Source organism: Panthera onca (genome assembly GCF_046562875.1).
Source record: "Panthera onca isolate mPanOnc1 chromosome E1 unlocalized genomic scaffold, mPanOnc1 haplotype 2 h2.Chr16_ul_2, whole genome shotgun sequence".
NCBI lineage: Eukaryota > Metazoa > Chordata > Mammalia > Carnivora > Felidae > Panthera > Panthera onca.
In genome coordinates this window covers 646,716-666,902 of record NW_027675816.1, presented here as the reverse complement: position 1 = coordinate 666,902, position 20,187 = coordinate 646,716, and the positions used below count along the sequence as shown (strand labels likewise).

General features: G+C 52.1%; 1 protein-coding gene across 1 annotated transcript; it reads right to left on the bottom strand.

Moving 5' to 3' along the window:
• Window positions 1–15,689: 15,689 nt before the first annotated feature.
• SPPL2C (signal peptide peptidase like 2C) lies at window positions 15,690–17,901 on the bottom strand. The gene has a single exon (XM_060645808.3). The coding sequence runs from the start codon at window positions 17,824–17,826 to the stop codon at window positions 15,796–15,798; it is 2,031 nt and encodes a 676-aa protein (XP_060501791.3). The 5' UTR covers window positions 17,827–17,901; the 3' UTR covers window positions 15,690–15,795.
• Between the last annotated feature and the right edge of the window lie 2,286 nt (window positions 17,902–20,187).

Here is a 20,187-nt window from a genome sequence, read left to right as displayed (position 1 = left end):
GTGTGTTGGGGGAGGGGGGGTGAGGTCTGTGTGGCGTTCTTGGTGGCACAGTGCCCAGTGGTTGCATGGGGTCATAGGGCTATTTCAGACCAATGAGTTGTAAAGGGAGGTGACAGGTGTCACTTCCGGGCTGGAACATTCGATTGCTGGTGAAAGTTCCTCCAGAGCTCTCGCCACCTGCTGAGGTGAGTGTGGAAGCTCGTCACAAGATGGAACCTCCCTCCATCAGGATCTCTGTGTGATTACAACAAGATCCTCACGGGACATGTAACCTGAGCAGAAAACAAACCTTTGGCAAGCCATGGATACTTGGGGGTTTTTTTGTTACTCCACTGCAGCCTATCCCATCCTGACTGTTACAAGGCACAAACACAGAAATCAGCCGTATTCAAAGAAACCATCCGATTCAAACCAGCCCGTGGAGTTCATTCATGCAGACATAATCTGGGGTTAAAAAGAAAAGCTCGTGAAGTTAATTAACAAACAGTTTATTGAGTTAAAAACACCAGCAAGCTAAAAAAAAAAAAAAAACTTGTTTGTGTTATGTTTCAGTTGTTTACAAATTCGGGAGGGTTAAACAGAGCGTGAGCACAGTGAGTGCCCTTTTTCTCGTGCTGTGTGATGTGGGAGATTGACTCTCACAAAGTCATAGAGGGGCTTTTGTGTGTAACAATAGCATCTCAGGGCCCAGTGCTTTGCTTGTTCATCCACAATAACTGCTTTCTCTTGCAAGTTGGGCCAGTGACTTTTGGTTTGGGACATGGAATCAAAATTATGAACAGACTAAAGAAGAAAAATGACACTAAACGTGATAAATACAGGGGAGTGTGTCTCTTTAAGGAAGACACATGTGAAGACCTAACTAGATAAACCAGAAAGAGTGGACCAGTGACAGAAGCGACTCTTTTACAAAGGATTCTTCTGCCCCAATCCCCTTGGGGCCCTGAAGTGTTTGCTCCCATGTCCCTGAACTCCCAAGTAGAAGGCAAAGGGCAGGGAAATGTAAAGCTAAGATCCATTGCCCACTAAAGATCAAAGGCATGTAAAGATAAAGCATTTTGTAGATGAGAAAAATTAGATTCAGTATTCATGTAATTAAAAAAAAAAATCTAAAGGGGCGCCTGGGTGGCTCAGTCGGTTAAGCGTCCGACTTCAGCTCAGGTCACGATCTCGCGGTCCGTGAGTTCGAGCCCCGCGTCGGGCTCTGGGCTGACGGCTCGGAGCCTGGAGCCTGTTTCCGATTCTGTGTCTCCCTCTCTCTCTGCCCCTTCCCCGTTCATGCTCTGTCTCAAAAATAAATAAACGTTAAAAAAAAAAAAAAAAAGAAAGTAGGAACTTCTTTTAAAAAAAAAAAAAAATCTATGGCTTAAACTTTAAGCCTAAAGCAAAAAAGTGAGGCAGGCCTGTCCAAGATCATTTTCATCGCCCTATTGTGTGTGCAAACATCATTAGGTGGAGACCCTTAGTGTCAATTCGTTTTTAAGATTCCTAATCACCACTGCCACTATCAAGCTGTTCGAACTGGGCAAAATGCTCAACTTCTCTGTGCTTGTTGCCTCTTTTGTAAAATAAAGGGGTTGGAATAGATGACCTCCGGGGGTCTCTTAGCTCTTAAAAAAAAAAAAAAAAAATCTGATTCTTTGAAAGGCAGCATCCTGGAGGGAAGCGTGGGCCCATCCTTTGTACACAAATGAGGCATTTTCTGACGCAACCGACCTTCCAAATCTGACATTTTAACATCTAAAATAACTTTCTTCCAGTTAGACTGGCTGCTGAAAAAAAAATCAGGTTTGGCAGAATCCAGGATGCCTTGGAAATGAATGCCTCGAGCGGGGGGCTGATGGAACTGGGAGCCAGTGCACTCTGGGCAGCAGCTGCTCAAGGAGGGACAGCAAGAACAACCAGTGGTCCCAGCCAGTCTCTCAAGGTCTGCCTGCCTGTTAAAGAATCAGTCTTCATATACAGGGAGGCCAGGCCGTGGGCTAGACATGGGAGAATGTGGACACCTCCTGTTTTGTCTGCCTAGGAGTCTCTCCCCTTTTCTTGGAGATGTATGTCCTCTTCTTTAGAAGAAATATCCGCCTGGGGGCGCCTGGGTGGCTCAGTCAGTTAAACGTCAGACTTAGGCCCAGGTCATGATCTCACGGTTTGTGAATTCGAGCCCTGCGTTGAGCTCTGGGCTGACAGCTCGGAGCCTGGAGCCTGCTTCGGATTCTGCGTCTCCCTCTATCTCTCTGCCCCTCCCCGCCCATGCTCTGTCTCCCTCTCTCTCAAGAATAAATACACATTTTTAAAAAAGAGAGAAATATTGGGGCGCCTGGGTGGCTCAGTCGGTTGAGCGTCTGACTTCAGCTCAGGTCACGATCTCATGGTTAGTGAGTTTGAGCCCCGTGTCGGGCTCTGGGCTGATGGCTCAGAGCCTGGAGCCTGCTTCAGATTCTGTGTCTCCCTCTCTCTCTGCCCCTCCCCCGTTCGTGCTCTGTCTCTCTCTGTCCCAAAAATAAATAAACGTTTAAAAAAAAAAAAAAAGAGAGAAATATCCCTTTTGTCATTTTGAACCATGTGGTTCTCATGGGGTCCTCTATAATGGTGTCCACCTCTCTGTCTGTGCAAGTGGGTTTGTGATCCAAACTGGGCTGACCCCAGGACTCCGTCTAGCTGTAACTGGGAGAAGAGGTTCCCTTCTTCTCCACCCCTTCCAGGGCTCTAGTCTCATGGAGAAAGTGCCTCTGAGAGAAGCAGGAACAAGATGGGGAGAGGCCTGATAGGGTCTGAGTCCCTGCCCGGACCTTCCCTTGCCCTCCCTGCAGCTGAACCCACAGCTCCCCCTCTCTACGCCAGCGAGTTGCAGGTGACCATTTACAACTCATGAGGCTGGGCTTGTGGATGAGAAAGAAGGAGGAGGAAGTTCCGGAAGCTTTTCTGTGCGTTCAGCCTGCGGAAGCCAGCCTTGGAAATGTGCGTGGAGCCAAATCGATGTGTGTCCAGCCCAATGACCACTCTGGAAGGGTGGGCAGGACCAGCAACAAAATGCCTCTGGGAAGAGAATTTATGGAAGGGCAAAGAATCTCAGTCTTGGTAAGTGAGGAAGGACGGAAGGGGAGGGGGATGGAGAAATGACCAAAATCTTAGGAAGTTTGGGGAAAAGAGGATGAGTGGAAAACAGTGGTCAGGGAAAGAAGTGAGAAGCAAGAAGAGATGACGTGCCATTGTGTTGAAAGACATTTTTGAGAACAGGATCTGAGAAGAGGTCAAAACAGGATACTTTAAGTCTTAAGTGAATTTAGGAGGGCCATTACTGTCCAGGAGACGGAAAAACACTGTGCTGCAGAGGAGTATAAACCTACATTAACAGGAAACTCACTTGAAATAGATTCACTCTGACGCTCCCCTCCTCTTCCAGCTCTGTTTACCTTGAAATGACTTCCAATTGCTCAAGGACAGGTTCTACCTTATGTCCAACGTTCTGCCCGCAAAAATGAATGAGACAGACTTTCAGTTGTGATGAGGTGTGGAGGCAGCCTTGTGTCATCCCACCCTCTTCCCCTCACCCTGCCCCTCCAGTACCCAATCCCTCCCGACTTCCCACCCACCTGAGGCTGAGATCCTCACTCCTTCCCCTGGTCTGACAGGCCCCTCTGATCTGGCCCTGCCTTTCCCTCCTTCCCCACTGCTACCTTGAGGCTGCCCCAAGGAGGTGACCATTACGCTGAGCTCTAAATGACCAGAAGGAGCCAGCTGTGAAGATGGGGGCAGAGCGTGCCATCTGGGAAACACGGCAAGCTCGAAAGCCTTAAGTCAGGAATAAGCTGGCAAGTGTGGGGACTACAGAGAAGGGGGTGTGGGCAGGGTGGGGAGGGGACGGTGTGGACACAGCCCAGCTTCAAGTTAGAGACATTCGGAGCTGGAAGCAACCCAAGAGGTTGGGCCCTGACCCAACACCGTTATTAAATTAAATTAATTAATTAATCAATTGAATCTTTAAAATTTGAGATAAAATTGACACGTAACACTGTAATACCACCTCCTTTATTTTAAAGATAAGGAAACTGCAGGTCAGAGAAGGTTAGCACTGGTTTGAAAACATATCGTAAAAAATTGCACAAGTAATACGTGAAAGCCTTATTGTTAAAAATGCAAAGAATACAGAAAAAGTAAAAGTCCCCTTTGGCACCACCCTACCCACCCTGCGTGCCCCAATCTCTTTCCCTCCGGCCTCTCCAGAAGAAGCTCTTTCCCTCCAGCCTCTCCAGAGGAAACTTGGGCCAGTCGGGAGGGTATCTTTCCTAGCTTTTGGGGGTGGTGGACACATTTGTTATACACACATTTAGGCATGTATGGTTTTATTTGTGCTTTTCCTTTGCATCAGTGAGATTACACTTTAAAAAAATTTATTTTTTTAGATTTATTTATTTTTGAGAAACAGAGTGAGACAACGCGTGAGCGGGGGAGGGGCAGAGAGAGAGGAAGTCACAGAATCTGGAGCAGGCTCCAGGCTCTAAGCTGTCAGCACAGAGCCCGATGCAGGGCTCGAACCCACAAGCTGTGAGATCGTGACCTGAGCCGAAGTCGGATGCTCACTCAACCGACTGAGTCACCCAGGTGCCCTGAGATTGTACTTAAAAAAAAAAAAAATTAAAAATGTTTTATTTATTTTTGAGACAGAGAGAGAGAGAGAGAGAGAGAGAGAGAGAGAGAGAATGAGCAGGGGAGGGGCAGAGAGAGAGGGAGACACAGAATCTGAAGCAAGCTTTGGGTTCTGAGCTGCCAGCACAGAGCTGGATGCGGGATGTGAACCCATGAACTGTGAGATCATGACCTGAGCCGAAGCTGGATGCTTAACCAACTGAGTCACCCAGGTGCCCCAGTGAGATTATACTTTTCTTTTCTTTTCTTTTTTTTTTTTTTTTTGCTTTGTAAGCTTTTTCCTTTTTGTTCATGTGGATGCGTTGCGTTCTTTTTTACCTGCTATGTAATATTTCAGGGCTAGAGGCAGTGTATCATTTAACCTTTTCTGTGTTGTGCATTTCCTCTGGGCATGTAGGTTGCTCTTGGTTACTACAAATAGGGCTGTGGCAAATGCCTTTGGACATGTCTTTTTGAATACAAGTAGAAAGATTGTGGTGGGGTAAATCGTAAGCTCTGGAATTCCTGGGTCAAGGGGCACACAAAATGACATTGTAACCGATACTGCCCAAGTGTCCTCCAAAACAATTGTATCAAATCACACTCCCACCCAAGGTGCACGATGCAGCCGGCTCCTCCTCAGTACCACCTCCAGCGCTGGATCTTTCTAATCTGTGTAATTCTTGCCACTCTGTTGGGTAGACAGTGACCTCTCTCTCTTTTCTGTCATCGTTGTTCTGGTAGTTCTTATTTACCTTTCTATTTGGCAAAAAAGTTTAGGCTAACAGAAGAGTTGTGACAGCAGAGTTCTCAGAGACCCTGCATCCAGCTTCTTCTAATGTTAGCATCTTATGTAGCCCTAACACAGTGATCAAAACTAGGACATGAACGCCGGTTCGGTTCTATCAACTAGACTTCAACTTTTCTTCAGATGTCACCCACTTTACCACTCGTGTTCTGGTGGTTTTCGGTTTTGCTTCCCTAATTACTAGAGAGATTGAACATGTTTTCATATGCATTTTGGCCATCTGTGTTTCTTCTGTAAAATGCTTGCTCAAATTCTTTGCCCATCTTATATCCTGTTGGATTGTTTGTCTTTTTCTAATGATGTGTAGAGGTTCTGTATTTAAGAACACTTCCAAGCTCACCCAACTCATTAGTAACCAAGCTGGGAAGAGAACCCGAGTCTGCCCTGACTCCCTGTGCCCAACACGAACACCCTGTCCTCAGTTCTCCTGTCTCTCCTTTCCTTGGTCCCATGCTTGGTGGTCCCTACCTGGGAGATCATGTTCTTATCAGCATCCCTCAGAGAAGCACAGTGGGGCCAGGCTAGCTCATTCATTTCACTCAGCATTACTGGACTAATGACATTAGCAGCCATCTGGGATGGGCCTTTTCTGGACCAGCTCACTTTCTGGAAAGTCTCATCTTCCTTGGCCCTGAGACAGACTACAAAGAACGCTGGCTGATTATCCCTTCCTTAATTGCCATTCTGGCAATCATAATACCTCCTGCACTGGCGGAACTGGGAGTGCTGGGGGTCCTGCCATTCCCAGAATGCTATCCAGGATGCTCTGACTTCCTCTCAGGGCATTCTCTCATCCTCCAGCCAGAGCTCCGGAAATTGACAGGAGATAGGGGCCAGGGTGGGCACTGCCATGGTCAGGGGTGCAACAGTGTCATCCCTCTTGGCTCTTCTGGTCCCACCCAACCACTGGTGCCTTGAGAAGAGGGGCTGTGCCTTGTTTCTTTGATATTCTTTTTCCTCTGGCTCTAATATGGGGCTAACGAGAAATCTTGTCATTTGTAGTTATTCCAGACAAAGATGGAGATCAGACAAGGGTACCATTTGTCCCTAGTCTGGTCCCAAACATTTGGAAGGGGAGGATGGTGTAGTGTTTTGAATGGCAGCCTCCCCAAAATACATGTCTACCCAGAACCTGTGAATGTGACGTTATTTGGAAAAGGGGTCTCTGTGGAGATAATTAGTTAAGAATCTCCAGTTAAAATCATCCTGGGTGATCCAGGTGGTCCCTAAATCTAACAACAGGTGCACTCATGAGAGAAAGTCAGAGGGATATGAGGAGAAGAGGAGAAGGCCATGTGAAGATGGAGACAGAGACTGGAGCTAGATGTGGCCACAGGCCAATGGCTGGAGTCACCGGAAGCTGGAAGAGGGAAGGAAAGGTTCTCTTAGAGCCTTCAGAGGGAGAACAGCTATACTGATACCTGAATTCCAGACCTCTGGCCTCCAGGCTGTGGTTTTAAGCTGCTCAGTTTGTGGCATTTGTCATAGCAACCACATGATACTAACACAGGGGGGAACCAACCAGGACACTAAAACCCATGATCCTTGAAGGGACAATAGACATCATTGGCCCTTTTGCTGCCTGAATAGGAAAATGAGGGCCACAGGGAGAGGTGACATGCCTCTGACCAGTATGAATGGAGCCAATGTGTTACATTTATATAGAGCAGCTGTGGGGTGGTTTCTCTTTGGCAGACCCACAGGTGACAGGTGGAGAGCAAGACACTGACTCTTCATCATGGAAAGAAGATGGGAATTTTCTCTGTAGCAAATGGAGGGCAGGGAATGGAACTTGCTTACAGCACCTGTGTGAAACATTCAGCTCCTTCCCAGACCTTCTCCAGGGCCTGGGGAAGGACCTCAGAATTCGTCTTTCTGGTGAGTTCCTAGGTGATGGATCAGAGATCATTCAGGGAGCTGCTGCTCTATGGCAGTGCTCCTGAGACTTTCATAAACACATGAAAAACCTGGGGGTCTTGTTAAAATTCAGATTTTGATAACCCTTTTTACCATCTGACCCCGCTCCCCCTGCCCTTCATCTCTAGCCACAGCTAATTAAGCCAGGGGTAGGCGCCCAAGTGAAGGACCCATGGGCTCACCAACAGCCAAGGACAGGACCCTGCCCAAATAGAGTAAATCTAATACATACTTTTTTCCCCCTTGAGATTCTGAATGGTGTCTGAATAGAAACCATTGCCCATTGGTGGTGATCCCTGGGCCAAGAGACCATGATTGAGGCCAGTACCCCAGAGTTGGGGCCACTACCACAGTGGGCCAAGAGCAAAATGCATGTGCAGAGGCAGTTGGCTCAGGGAGGAGTGGGGAGGAAGTGGATACCCAGAAACCATGCAGCCCTGGGAGGCAGAGAGGGCAGCTTTGCTTTCTGACAGCTTTCTAACTTACAATTCCCCAGAGCCCCAGTTGAGCTGGTGGCCCTTGTGTCCTGAGAAACCTCATATCCTTCCAATAAGTTCTTCTTTTTGTATGAGATATTTTGAGTAGACACTTACTTCTTAAAGCCAAAAGGCTCCTAATTAGTGAGAATGTATCTGTGCCCTCTTCCACCTGCTTTTTGGCGGTAAAACCCTCTGAGTCAGGAACTATACATCCTGTGACTGCTCATCTCCAGGACCTTGGACAGGGCCCTGCACAGGGGTGTTGGGGAGCGTGGACTGGATCTCAGAGGATAATGTGTACACAGGAGTCAGAGGAGGGTAGAAGAAACACATTCCAAGTGAGTGGAACAGTGGGGCAGAGGCATGGAGTGAGAATAAGCGTGTGCAGGGAACCACACACACACAGAGGCTGGAGGCTGGTAGGAGGCAAAGTTGGCTGGCAGAGAAACCTGGTTGTGGCTGGCTTTCAACACCAGACTGAGGAACTGGGGTTGGTTTGACAGGCAGTAGAGAGGCATCTGAAGTCTTTCAGCTGGAGGGACGTGACTAAGAACAATTGTTCTCTTTTCTGTAACAAAGATCCCAATGGCCCAGGTGAGAGATGACGTCTTCAAATAAGTTTGTAAAAATGGGAATGAGAAAATGGATTCTAGAGATTTTCCTAGTGCCGAATCAATAGGAAGTGGTAACTCGTCAGACTCCGCGGTAAGCCCCGGAATGGAGAGTATTCCATTAATAAACCAGAATAAGGAAATAGAGATCTAACCTCACTACTAATCAGAGATACGCAAATTTCAAGAGATGCTGTTTCTCATTATATCAAATTAACAAAGATGCTGGTGAAGGTGTGGTAAAATGATCACTTCCCTACTTTACAGCATACACAGAGGATGAATTGTCACAAATATGATTTGGGAAGTAATTCAGCAAAATGAATGACAACCTTCAAAGATTTTCGTATCCCCAGTTTCCCAGAAATAAAATGGCTAGATCTATCTTACAGACACTTTCTCAAATATATAAAGTAATTTGCAGCCAAAAATATTCTTCATAGTGCTATAAGAAACAGATCAAACATCCATAAGAGAATATAAAGTCTATGTGGTTATATCTGCTATAGAATACTACATAACCTGCTCCAAATAAAGGTTCAAGGGTTACATAGAATATTTATAGCAAAATACCAATGTATATTGGTATGCATATTTGATTGTAACTATGTATATCCAATTTGACTGCATGTCGATGTGATTGCAACTATGTAAATGTTGCATATATCCAATGTGTATATCCAGTTTGATGGTAACTATGTAAGTGAAACACACTAAAACCTCTGAAAGGAAAAAAAAAATGACTGGATGGAAATATACCAAAATTTTAACAGTGATTGTATGTTTCCCCCCTACTCTCCTGTCCTTTCTACTTTTTCTCCAAAGTGCAATAATCTAACAATAGAAAGAAGTCCCTGGAGCCTGCCCGGAGAATGGTAACTCATACCCCAATCCCTGCCTCTCCCTCACTGACTTCCCCTGTGCTTGGCTCTCCTCTGCAGAAAGAAACACACAGACTGGGAGTTTTGCTGTTTTGTTGCTTCTTTGTCTCCTCTGTTCTGTAAAATGTTTCATTTTCAAGCACAGTGCTGGGTACATAGACGCCTGTGTGAGGGATGTTTGTGGACCAGTACATATGAATTTCCTGTGGCTGTTGTAACAAATTACCACAAGGCTGGTGGCTTAAAACAACAGATACTTATTCTTTCACAGTTCTGGAAGCCAGAAGTCTGAAGTCAGTGTCCCCCAGCTGAAATCAAGGGGTCAGCAGGCTTGTGCCCCTTCTGGAGGCTCTGGAGGGGAACTGGTTCTTTTTTTTCCAGCTTCTGGTGGCTGCTGGTGTTCCTCGGCGTGCGGTTACATCATTCTCATCTTTGCCTCCAGCATCACAGTGCCCAAGCCACTTCTGCGTGTAATACTTCTCAGCTCCTTTCATATTAGGACTCCTGTGATTACACTCAGGGCCTGCTCAGATAATACAGGATAATCTTCTCATCTCAGGATCCTTAGCTTAATCACATCTGCAAAGTCCTCCTCTCCCTCCTCCCCCACCTCCCCCCCCCCCCCCCCCACTTCATGGAGGGGAGCATTCATAGGTTCCAGGGACTAGGATATTGATACCTATTGGGGGGACATTATTCAATTGACCACAGTCAGCTTTAAGGATTAAGCAAGGTTGGGTGGAGATCAGACCCGCCCCTGGCTTACACTCTCTCGGGTGCAGCAGTGGATGGCCTGGAGGAGACCCTGGGCTGTGACAGGCCAGGATTCTCAGGAGACCTGCCCTTCCTGCCAAAGTTCACTTCACTGACTGGGTCAGAACTGCAGGCACGGTGAGGCTTTGCCCAGGCTGGGTTACAAGGGGCCTGAGATTTTTCCCAGAGTAATTCTTTTCTCTTTGGACTCAGGGGCTTCCTGCTTTAAGAAGACCGAGTATGTGGGGGACATTGGGCTGCAGGAAGCAGTCCCTGAGAGGCAAGCATTTGCATTCCAGCAAGGGTCTCCTGTTTATGAAGGATTCTTGGGTGAGTTTCCAGGTTCCTGGTTGCCTTTGTCACTGGCTTGCTCTGTGACCTCAGGCAGGCTGCTTTCTCTCTCTGTCCTCAGTTCTGGAGAGCTCTGGAAGATGTCTGGAGGCTCTGCTAACACTCTCACTCAGACCTCACACACCTTTTTCCCTGCCAATCTTCTCTACTATTCAAGTCCCTAAAAGGCTGGGGGAAGCTACTGAAAGGCATTTCTCAGAATACCCCAGAATTCTAGCAGCCCAAGGGTCTCCCAGCAGCAGCCTCAGCTTCCCTTTCCAGCTTCCCTTCCTGGGATCTTTCCGAGACCACGTCTCCCGATCCCAGGTGGTTGCAGACTTACATGCCCGGTGGAGCTCTTGTTGGCAGTCCTAGAGGCGAGAGGCTAAGTCCTGGGAAGAGTTACTCCTAAAGATAAAACTAAGCATTTGGAAAGTGAACCAGTGGTGAGCAGGGATGTGTTCCCAAACAAAATGAATAATTGCTGAGGTGTGTGTGGGAAGGGCATCTGTGGGCCTCCAAGAAGAAAGACGAGGTCTGGCCTCAGGGTGGGAGGACCATACGGAGTCCAATCTCCCAACAATGGTCTACGTGCTGGCGGCCACGAACACGTCTTCATGGTGGCCCGATTCTCCTTCTCCTCCTCCTCCTCTTCCTTCTTCTTCTTCTTCTTCTTCTTCTTCTTCTTCTTCTTCTTCTTCTTCTTCTTCTTCTAATTATTTCTTTTGGGGAGAGTGCAAGCGGGGGAGGGGCAAAGAGAGGTGAACAGAGGATCTGATGCGGGTTCTGCACTGACAGGCTGACAGCAGCAAGCCTGATGTGGGGCTCAAACTCACAAACCCCAAGATCATGACCGGAGTCGAACCCCAAGATCATGACGCTCAACCGACTGAGCCACCCGGGTGCCCCACGCTGGCCTGGTTCTATGAGAGGGGATGAGCCTCAGAGCGTGAACCATCTCCAAGCATTAAGGACATTCAGCGGTGCTGTGCTGGAGCTTTCTCATTTCATAAAATATCAAAATACTCTCAGACCCTTCTCCAGGACACCTCCACCTTCTCACAACAAGCTTCTAAAGCGTTACCCCTGGGCCCGAGGGGCTTCAGAACTCTGCTGATGGGTAGGTTAGTATATATTTTTGGAATATCATCCCTAATTGTGGTTATTCCAAAGTTCCCTAATGGAATGCCCCTCCCTGGCCCTTGGGGTGTGAGCCCGCCTGCTCTTATCTTACTGACCAGCAGGTGGCAGCACAAAAGCGCTCAAAATTCAGCATTGCTGGAAAAAAGGCACAAAACCTTCCTTGCTTCCATCTAACTACAAAGGGACCCACCTGCCCGGCTTGCTGGAGGTGTCCTTGTTCACCTGCCCACCCACCACATCCCACTGGGCCTGGATGGAGCGACCAAAAGAAGAGGATGGCTCCATTTCTGGGAGCTCAATCCTGAGGAACTATAAGCTGATTTGGGAGAGATGGCATGTGGGGGCATTTAAGTGCTGTCCTGGAGATTTCTGCTCTAAAACCTGGTGTCATGTAATGCGATAATGTGTATGCCTAGTCTGTTGTCAGTGCTTGGCAGATGTTAGCTGTTTATACCCTACCTCACCCCATTTAATCTTTATAACAAACCTACAAGGTAAGTCTTAGCAAAAACCGTTTTACAGACGAGGTATTGAGGCGCAGAGGGGTGGCCTTGGTTGTTCCGTGTCACGGGGTGAGTGCATAGCCGTGCTGAGCTTTGATGTCTCAGTGACCCAGAGTCCAGCTGCGTCCTCCTGCGCTGGCTGAGGAGACGCTTCACACTGAATCACAAACCTTCCTTCTCAACACGCACGACTACTCCCCAGGGAGAATGGAGGGCTGTATCTCCTGGGAGGCACAGGGTAGAGGACTGAGTAGATCCTGAGTTCTCCTGGAAGAGGAATGCTTTGCACACCAGGATGTGTGCGGGAAGGGGTGTTGAGGCATGAAGCTGGCCCCAGCTGTTGCACTGGGAGGTAGAAGACCAGAGTTGTGTTCTATTTCTGCTATCCCATTGCTGTGTGACCTTGAGTAGGTCCTGACCCTCTCTGGGCTTTCCTTTCCTCATCTATGGATTAGAGCACCTCATGGGTCCTTGCTGGTTCTCACTCTCCAGGGAATCCAGAAGGGCACCAAACTCTTCATTAACTCAAAAAGGCCAAGGCTGCCACTATTCACCTCATGGGGTTCTTGCCGGGATTAAATGAGGCCACAAAGAGAAACGCTGGGTAGCCTGAGCAAAGCACGGCCCCGGCGCCAGGCCTCGGCCACCTGGAGCCCTGCATGTGGCCTCAGGAAGCTGGTTTCTGCCCTGGCCCTGTCTTAGGCTCCACCTGTCACAGGTGGAGCTCTCCCGGAAGCAGATGCTAAGACGGAGTCAGGAATGCCAAGGAAGTAGAGGAAGCAGGCGGGGCGGGGCCGTCAGACTGGGAGGCAGGCCTGCCTCCATCTCTGCCGGGCAGCGGGGCTTGGGGGCAGATGTCCAAGCCCTGGCACCGCTGTCTTGCTTGGTCATGAGCTGGCCCTCCAAGTCTCCCATCTTCCTGCAAAGCAATTGGGCCGGAATCCAGAGACGGCCCCTAGAGGGCGCTGTCGACCACATGCACTCCTTGAAGGGCCGTCTTAGCATCGCATCGCAGTGTCTGCCTCACCAGGAAAGGACCGCCCTGCCCTCTGGGGTGGGAAGTCCAGGCATCAGCACCCTCACTCCCTCAGGCCCCAGGCGGGCCTGGTGGGGAAGGGCTCCGTGGGAAGGGAACAGCAGCAACAGGTCAGAGCCCAGGTGCACGTGTGTGCACAGGTATGTGCGAGGGCCCAGTACCGGGCCCACACATGCGTGTGGAAGTACGTGTGTGTATATGCATGTGTATCCGAGGGCCCTGTATGGACGTGTGCGCATATCTTCACGCGTGTTCAGGCGTGTGTGTGTGCACATGTGCAGCATCCTGTGGCCCTCTGGGGGAGGGGGGCTGCCAGCTCTGGGCACCTCTGACAGGTGGCGGCTTGGTCCGGCCACCTGGCTTCAACCCAGTCTCTGGGAAGCAGACTGGCAAAGTGAGGCAGAGCCCACAGCTAAAAGGAGATGTTGGCTCTGGGGTCAAGGCGGGAGCAGAGGCCCGTGGGCCACCAGAGGAACAGCACTTACAAGATTTCTGGGGCCCAGGCTCAGCCCCTGACCCATATGGTTTGTGCTCTCCGCAGGCCCTAGGTAGATCGTATTATTCTCCCCATTGTCTAGACAGCGTGTCCTCTGAATGCTTGCCTCTGCCGGGTCGGGCCGTGAGGACAGAGTCCGACTTGCCCTTCCCTGAGTCCAGTTCAGACCTGGATGGAGGGTGGGGCCTCCCCCCCTCAGACCCTCCCCTTGAGAATCTTCCTCTTGGAGGTAGGCATAGGCCCTGCCATGGGGACACCCACTGTGCAGGCCCCTCCCTGACCACAAATTCCTGGGAGACAGGTCCTTTGTCCCCCCTTCTGGGGGCGAGGGGGCCGAGAGCCCTCCCCACCAGGCCTGGTGCAGGGATGTAGCCCACCCCTGGGAGGCCCAGTGACGCAGGGCAGCAGTGGGGAGGCTGCTTGGGCTGGGGGTGAGCCAGGGCCTGCGGAGGCCCCTCTGTCCGGGCCAGATGGCTGCCGGCTCCAGTGGGAGGAGCTGCCAGCTCGGCCAGTCAGTGTCCTGGCCCAGACTCCACGCTCTGCCCTTGTCCGGCTCGGGCCTTCAGGTGCTGTTTGCGGAGGGGCCAGTGAGGGGGCTTTCTTCTAGATGCCTGTTACCTGCACCCCTGCACACCAGGGCCCAGCCAGCCCCTCAGAGTCCCATCGCCACACTGACCAAGGCCCTGCAGGAGCCCAGGGAGGTGGCCTGCACGGTGGGGCCTTCTCCACCGTGTCCCCTTTTCCTCCATAGTTCATGCTGGATCAGCCCCTCATTCATTTGTTCGTTCATTTGTTCACTCATTCATTCATCCACTCCTCCAACAAACAAATCAAGCGCCTAACGACATACCATCCCTGTTCTGGGCTCTGGAACCACCTGGATGAACAAGACAGAGTGGTCCCTGCTCTCATGAAGCTGATGCTGGACTGGGGAAGATGAGAAAACTAGTAAGCAGGTGTAGGGGAGAGTGACTGAGACGGGGCTTTCTTTAGAAAAGGTCTTCAAAGAAGGTCTCCCTGTGTGTGGGGGGGGGCATTTGAAATGGGACTGGAAGAAGAAGGAGCCAGCCAGTCCCAATCCTGGGGGTGGGAGGAGCAGGAAGTTCCAGGTGGGGGAACCCTACTGGGGAGGATGGGTGTGGGGGAGTCTGGTGTGCACTCCTTGACCCGAGGAGGTAGGGGCAGGGGTGCAGGGTGTGGAGGGCTTGGGGGGGAAGTTGGGGCCAGAACTCAAAGGCTTGTGGGCATTGGACTTAGGAGAGTAATAGAAACAGAATGAACATTCATAAAGCATTATGTCAGTCACCTGACATAAGCCAACTATTTCAACCGCCCCCAAATCCTATGATAAGTAGAGTTGTTATTATTATCCCATTTCACAGATGTGGAAACCATGCCCCTAAGAGATTAAATCACTTGCTCAGTGACACTCTGTGGGTCAGTGGCAGAGTTGGAATTTCTGGGGGGACAGCTGGTTCAAGAACCCTAACCGTTGGACCACACTGCCTCTGTGGATACGATTCCCTCACCTCCAACATAGACTCCTCCAGGAGGCCTTCCTGACCCCCGGGTTTGTTTCCTCTGCTTAAGCAACATATAACCGCACCATCCAGCCTAAAAAACCACGGGGGTACTCAAGAGGTCATCTTGTTTATGCCCCTGCCTCCAGGCAGATATGGTATTATAAGTCCCATCTTGAAGATGAGACTGCTGAAGCCAGAAGGGATTGGTCCGTGTCCAGAGTCGGTGAGGGAAGTATGGGAACCAGGGGTGTGGTCGAGGAGCAGTAATGGTTCAGTTGGACCCGAGCATGAGGAAAAGATAGGTGATGAGGGATGGGACCTGTCCACCAAGCTGAGGAGCCGGGGCTCTGGCGTGGAGGGTGGGCAGTGGGGGAGAGGGGAAGTCACTGCCCAGTAAGCCCTGGGAGCAAATCCTGGCCTTGCCGAGTAACTTCGTGTGAGTCCTGTGCCCTCTCTGAGCCTGTTTCCCACTCTGCACGATTTGGGGTTGGCACCTCTCCTAAGAACCCTCCAGGCCTTACATGGACTTACTCTGTGGCCACTGCTTTCTTACAGTCCCAGCAAAAAATGGAGCTCTGCTGGGTAGACACGGAATATCTTTAATGCCCTGATTTCCTTTTGACCGCGTGTGGCTTTGCTCTGAGGTATTCTGCCGGACCTTCTGGAGGCACGTGTCTCCGGGTGCTGGCTCACAAGGGAGCCTGGGTCAACATGCTCTCCTTTACCTTCAAGCCCTTCCTCTCGTGGAGCCCCGTCCAGGGCAGGCCGGCGTCGTGGGCCTGGGCCTGCGCGTGGCCCGGCTCTGAGGGCGATGGCATCGGTGGCATCAGAGGTATCAGCTCCTCCGAGGCCCCAGGGGAGGCACGAGGAGATTCGTCAGTGTCCAGGCTGGCATCGCTCCAGCCCTTGGAGCTATCGCTGTGGCCGTCCGGACCAGCGGCTTCATCCTCGGGTATGGTGGCAATCTCGGCCGTGTCCTCCTCAAGGTTGGTGTCTGAGTTCCCTGCCAGGTGGCTGGCGGCCCCCTCAAACTTGCTGGCTGTGTGGACGTCTGCCGTATCCTCCCGCTTCTGCACGGAGCCAGATGAAGGGGCGCCACGCAGCCCGGCCACAGCCTGGGCGGGTGTCTTAGCTCCGCCCTGGCCCGTCCAGAAGAGGGCGAGCTCTTGGCGACAGGCGGCCACGGCCAGGCTGGTGAGCAGGGTGCTGGACACCAGGTACAGCAGGGCGGGCTGGCCCATCTGCATGAGGACCATGGCGACAAAAGTGACCAGCAGGCCCACAGCATAGGCCGCCGTGCAGGCCACAAAGTAGACCTGGCGGGAACGGACTTGCACATCAAAGCGGTGACAGTAGGCCACCAGAAAGCCAGGGACCACAATGTCACCGAAGCCGAGGATGGAGAAGGGCTGGTCACACAAGGTCAAGGCTGAGAAGCTCAGCCAGGGCACTTTGAGCACCATGGGCAGCCTCTCGCGGCTCACGGAATCTACCGGGCCCGCCGCCACCCCCACCATGATGCTCTCGCCGGTCCTGGTGAGGAGGGGCGTGACGAAGACAAAGAAGACATCGAAGGCCAGCAGGGCCAGCAGGAAAGAGGCACAGCTCCTGAGCGTGGGCAGCCGCACGCGCCGCAGGACCAAAAGGCAGTAGGCCACGCCCAGCGCATCCTGCAGGAGCCACGCCCAGCTGTCCTCGTTCCGGTGGGCGATCCAGAGGACGGTCACCGCCGCGCACAGGCCGCCCAGCAGCAGCAGGGGCAGCTGCAGGCAGGCGCGGTGGCCAGGCAGGGGCCAGCGGTATTGCTGCAGGGGCAGGTGGCGCACCAGGGGGGCCAGGCAGCTGTAGAGGCCGGTGCCCGCCCCCAGGCCGAAGACGGCGATCATGACGTAGACAAAGCAGTCGTAGAAGAAGTAGAGGAGCAGCATGATGGAGCAGGACAGGGTGACCACCGCGCCCGTCATGGCCGGCGTGAAGTCCACCGGCGCGCCCTCGTCTTCCTCCTCCTGTCCCCGCGGGGCGGCCACTGCTTCCTGCCGGTGGTGACCGCCGGGCCCCCCTCCCCCACGGGCCCGGCGCCGCTGCAGCCAGTCAGCCTCGGTCAGGCCGGCCCAGTAGCCGCCAGCGGCCACGGTGCCCACGGCCAGGATGAAGGTGATCACCATGTTGTAGTCGAGGACGGGCTCCGGGGGCGCGTACAGGGCCACGCGGACCTCGGCGCTGCCGTGGGTGTGGCGGAGGATGTCGAGCATGTCGTTGTAGCGGAGCACGGCCACGGGGATAGTGAGGCCGGGCAGGGGCTGGTGGGGGTCCTGGGGCGCCAGGGCGGTGTCTGAACACTGCTGGCCGCCGACCCGGCTCACGATGAGCAGCCCGTGGGCGCCTTGGCCCTGAGCCAGCCGGCCCTTGGCGTAGAAGCTGCAGTTGCCCCTCATGACCATGGCGGTGGTGTGGCAGAGGGGCCGCCGGCGGAGGGCGCCCGGCCGGACCTGGAGGGAGGAGTCCTTGCCCGGGCACCAGGGTGCCGTGGTACCACCGTGCAGGGGCAGGAGTGGGGCGTGGTGCAGGTCCCGGGGCAGGGTGACATAGTCGGAGCTGAACAGGATGCAGTAGTCCTTGCTCCAATTTTCTGACACCACGTGGGCCACGCCATACTCCCCTCGGGCGGCGGTGTTGGTGAGGAGGAGGAGGAGGAGGAGGAAGAATCCCAGGAACGCCATCCTCCTCAGCCACCTACTGCTGCATCCCAACGTGGCAGCGGCTCCCAGCGCGGTCCCCTCTCCCAGGGGGTGGGTGTGGCCCTCTGTCATAGAGCAGCCCTGCCTCCTGTCTAGGAAACCAACCCGGGCCCCACCTACCTAATCACAAAGCCGTGCAGCCCAGGCTCAGGGCGGTGCTTTGGAGCACGGGGTCCCTCTCAGGGACTCAGGATCTCAGGATCCTGTTCCCTGACACTGCCTCCCGCAGAGAGGTCACCTGGGTCCCCACTCTGCTCAGTCCCTGGTGGGTCTGGGTCAGGTAATCTGAAATACGAGGTGGGAGGATGGGATGGAGGATCCCAGACACAAAGTCTGGACCAACTTGGCCCCTCACTGATTGGGTGGCCGGGCAGATGCCTCTTCTCTCTGCACCTGTTTCTTCAGCGGCCAAGAAATGGGGACATTGAGCAGAGAGTTTCTGAAGCTATTGCAGACTTTTATTGAGCAGTTACTAAGTGCCAGATACTTTATCTGTACTCAGCGGGCCTTTGCAAAGAGGTATTACTATATCCGGCCGGCCTGAGGCTGCATGCTGTCCTCCAAAGTCCCTGCCTCTTTGTATTGACACATGACCAGAATTTCATTTCTAGCCTCCCTTGGAGTTAGGAATGGCCATGTGGTCAAGTTCTTGCCAATGGAATTGAGCAGAAATGATGGGAGCCCTTCGGAAGCCTGAACAGAGACCATGAGGCTCCTTGTTTGTCCCTTCCCTTCTCACAAGCCAGCCATGGGCAGGCCATTGACTATGGAGAGGAGGAATTGTCCTAAGGGACAGAAAGAGAGGAAGGAAAGGAACTGGGACCCCGGATGTCTACATGGAACAGTGTGTGGAGGGGGGACGTTCACTGTGAGATACATTACCTTCCTTGGGCCATTGGCTTCTTGTGGATCTCTCTGTTACAGCAGCTTAAACTTACCTGAACATTCCCATTTCATGGATGAGGAAACCTGAGCTCAGAGAAGCCCACCCCACAGGCCCCAGCCCCCCGCCCTCAGATCCAGCCCCCCTGCTCACACCTCCCTTGTCCAGGGAGCTGCCCGGCTCTGCCCCCGGGCCGGAGGCCTCACCTGCTGCTTGTTCTCATCCTTCAGGCCTTGGCTCCAACGTTATCTCCACCACCATGGCCAGGAGCAAGCAGACCCGCTTGTTAGCTTTCACTACCACAACTCAAGATTTTGTTTGTGCATTTCCTTGTTTACTTTCTGTCTTTCCCTGGTCGAGTTCCATGAGGACAGGGACCTTGTCTATCTTTCTGCTGCTCTCAGATTCTGGAATAGCAAATGATGCTCAGAAAATGTGTGGGATGTGTGAATGGATGACCCTGTTTTTCTTCTCTCTCTCTTTTTTTAAAAATGTTTATTTTTGAGAGAGAGAGAGAGAGAGAGAGCACATGCACGGTGCAGAGAGAGGGTGACAGAGGATCCGAAGCGGGCTCTGTGCTGACAGCAGAGAGCCTGACGTGGGGCTCGAACTCATGAACTGTGAGATCATGACCTGAGCTGAAGTTGGACTCTTAACTTACCGAGCCACCTAGGCGCCCCTATAATTGACCCTGTTTTTCAGTAGAAGGGACCAAGGTGCAGGGCAGTGAAGAGACTTTTCCAAGGTGACACATGGGTGATAGAGACGAGATTGAAATCCAGGCTGTGGGGTGATGAAGCTTCTGGCCACCCCTGCTGTGCTCTGAGCAGTGTGCTCAGGGGACAGTGGTCAGCCCACTTGTCCCAGATGATTGGGACTGGGTAGCAGATGGATTTGCTGAAAAAAAAAATCACTTGAAGAGGGGACTCCTTAAAAAGTCACCTCCATACTTTACATTTGGTATTCGGAGGTGACGCTTTTGGAAGGTAACGATGTCATCAGGGTGGAGCCCTCAGGAATGGGATTGGTTTCACGAGAGACACAAGAGAGGTGACGGGAGGATACGGTGTGACGGCAGCTGTCTGCAAACCAGGAACAGCGCTGTCAAGGGGAACCCACTCAGCTGGCACCTTGACCTCACACTTCCCAACCTCCCTGAACCGGGTAAAATTGTGCTTGTTGTTTAAGCCACCCAGTCTATGGTATTTGTTATACGGCCCAAGCTGACTGAGACAAAGTCCAAAATCAAGGTGTCAGCAGGGCCATGCTCCCTCTCAGACTCTGGGTAGGACCCTTTCCTCACCCCTTCCTCATCTGGGTGGTGGCTGGCGATCCATGTTACTCCTATCTCTGCCTCTGGTCACACGGCATTCTCCCTCGTGCTATATTGGGGCCCATCCAATGACTTTATGTTAACGTAATCACATCTGCAAAGACCCTATTTCCCAATAAAGTCTCGT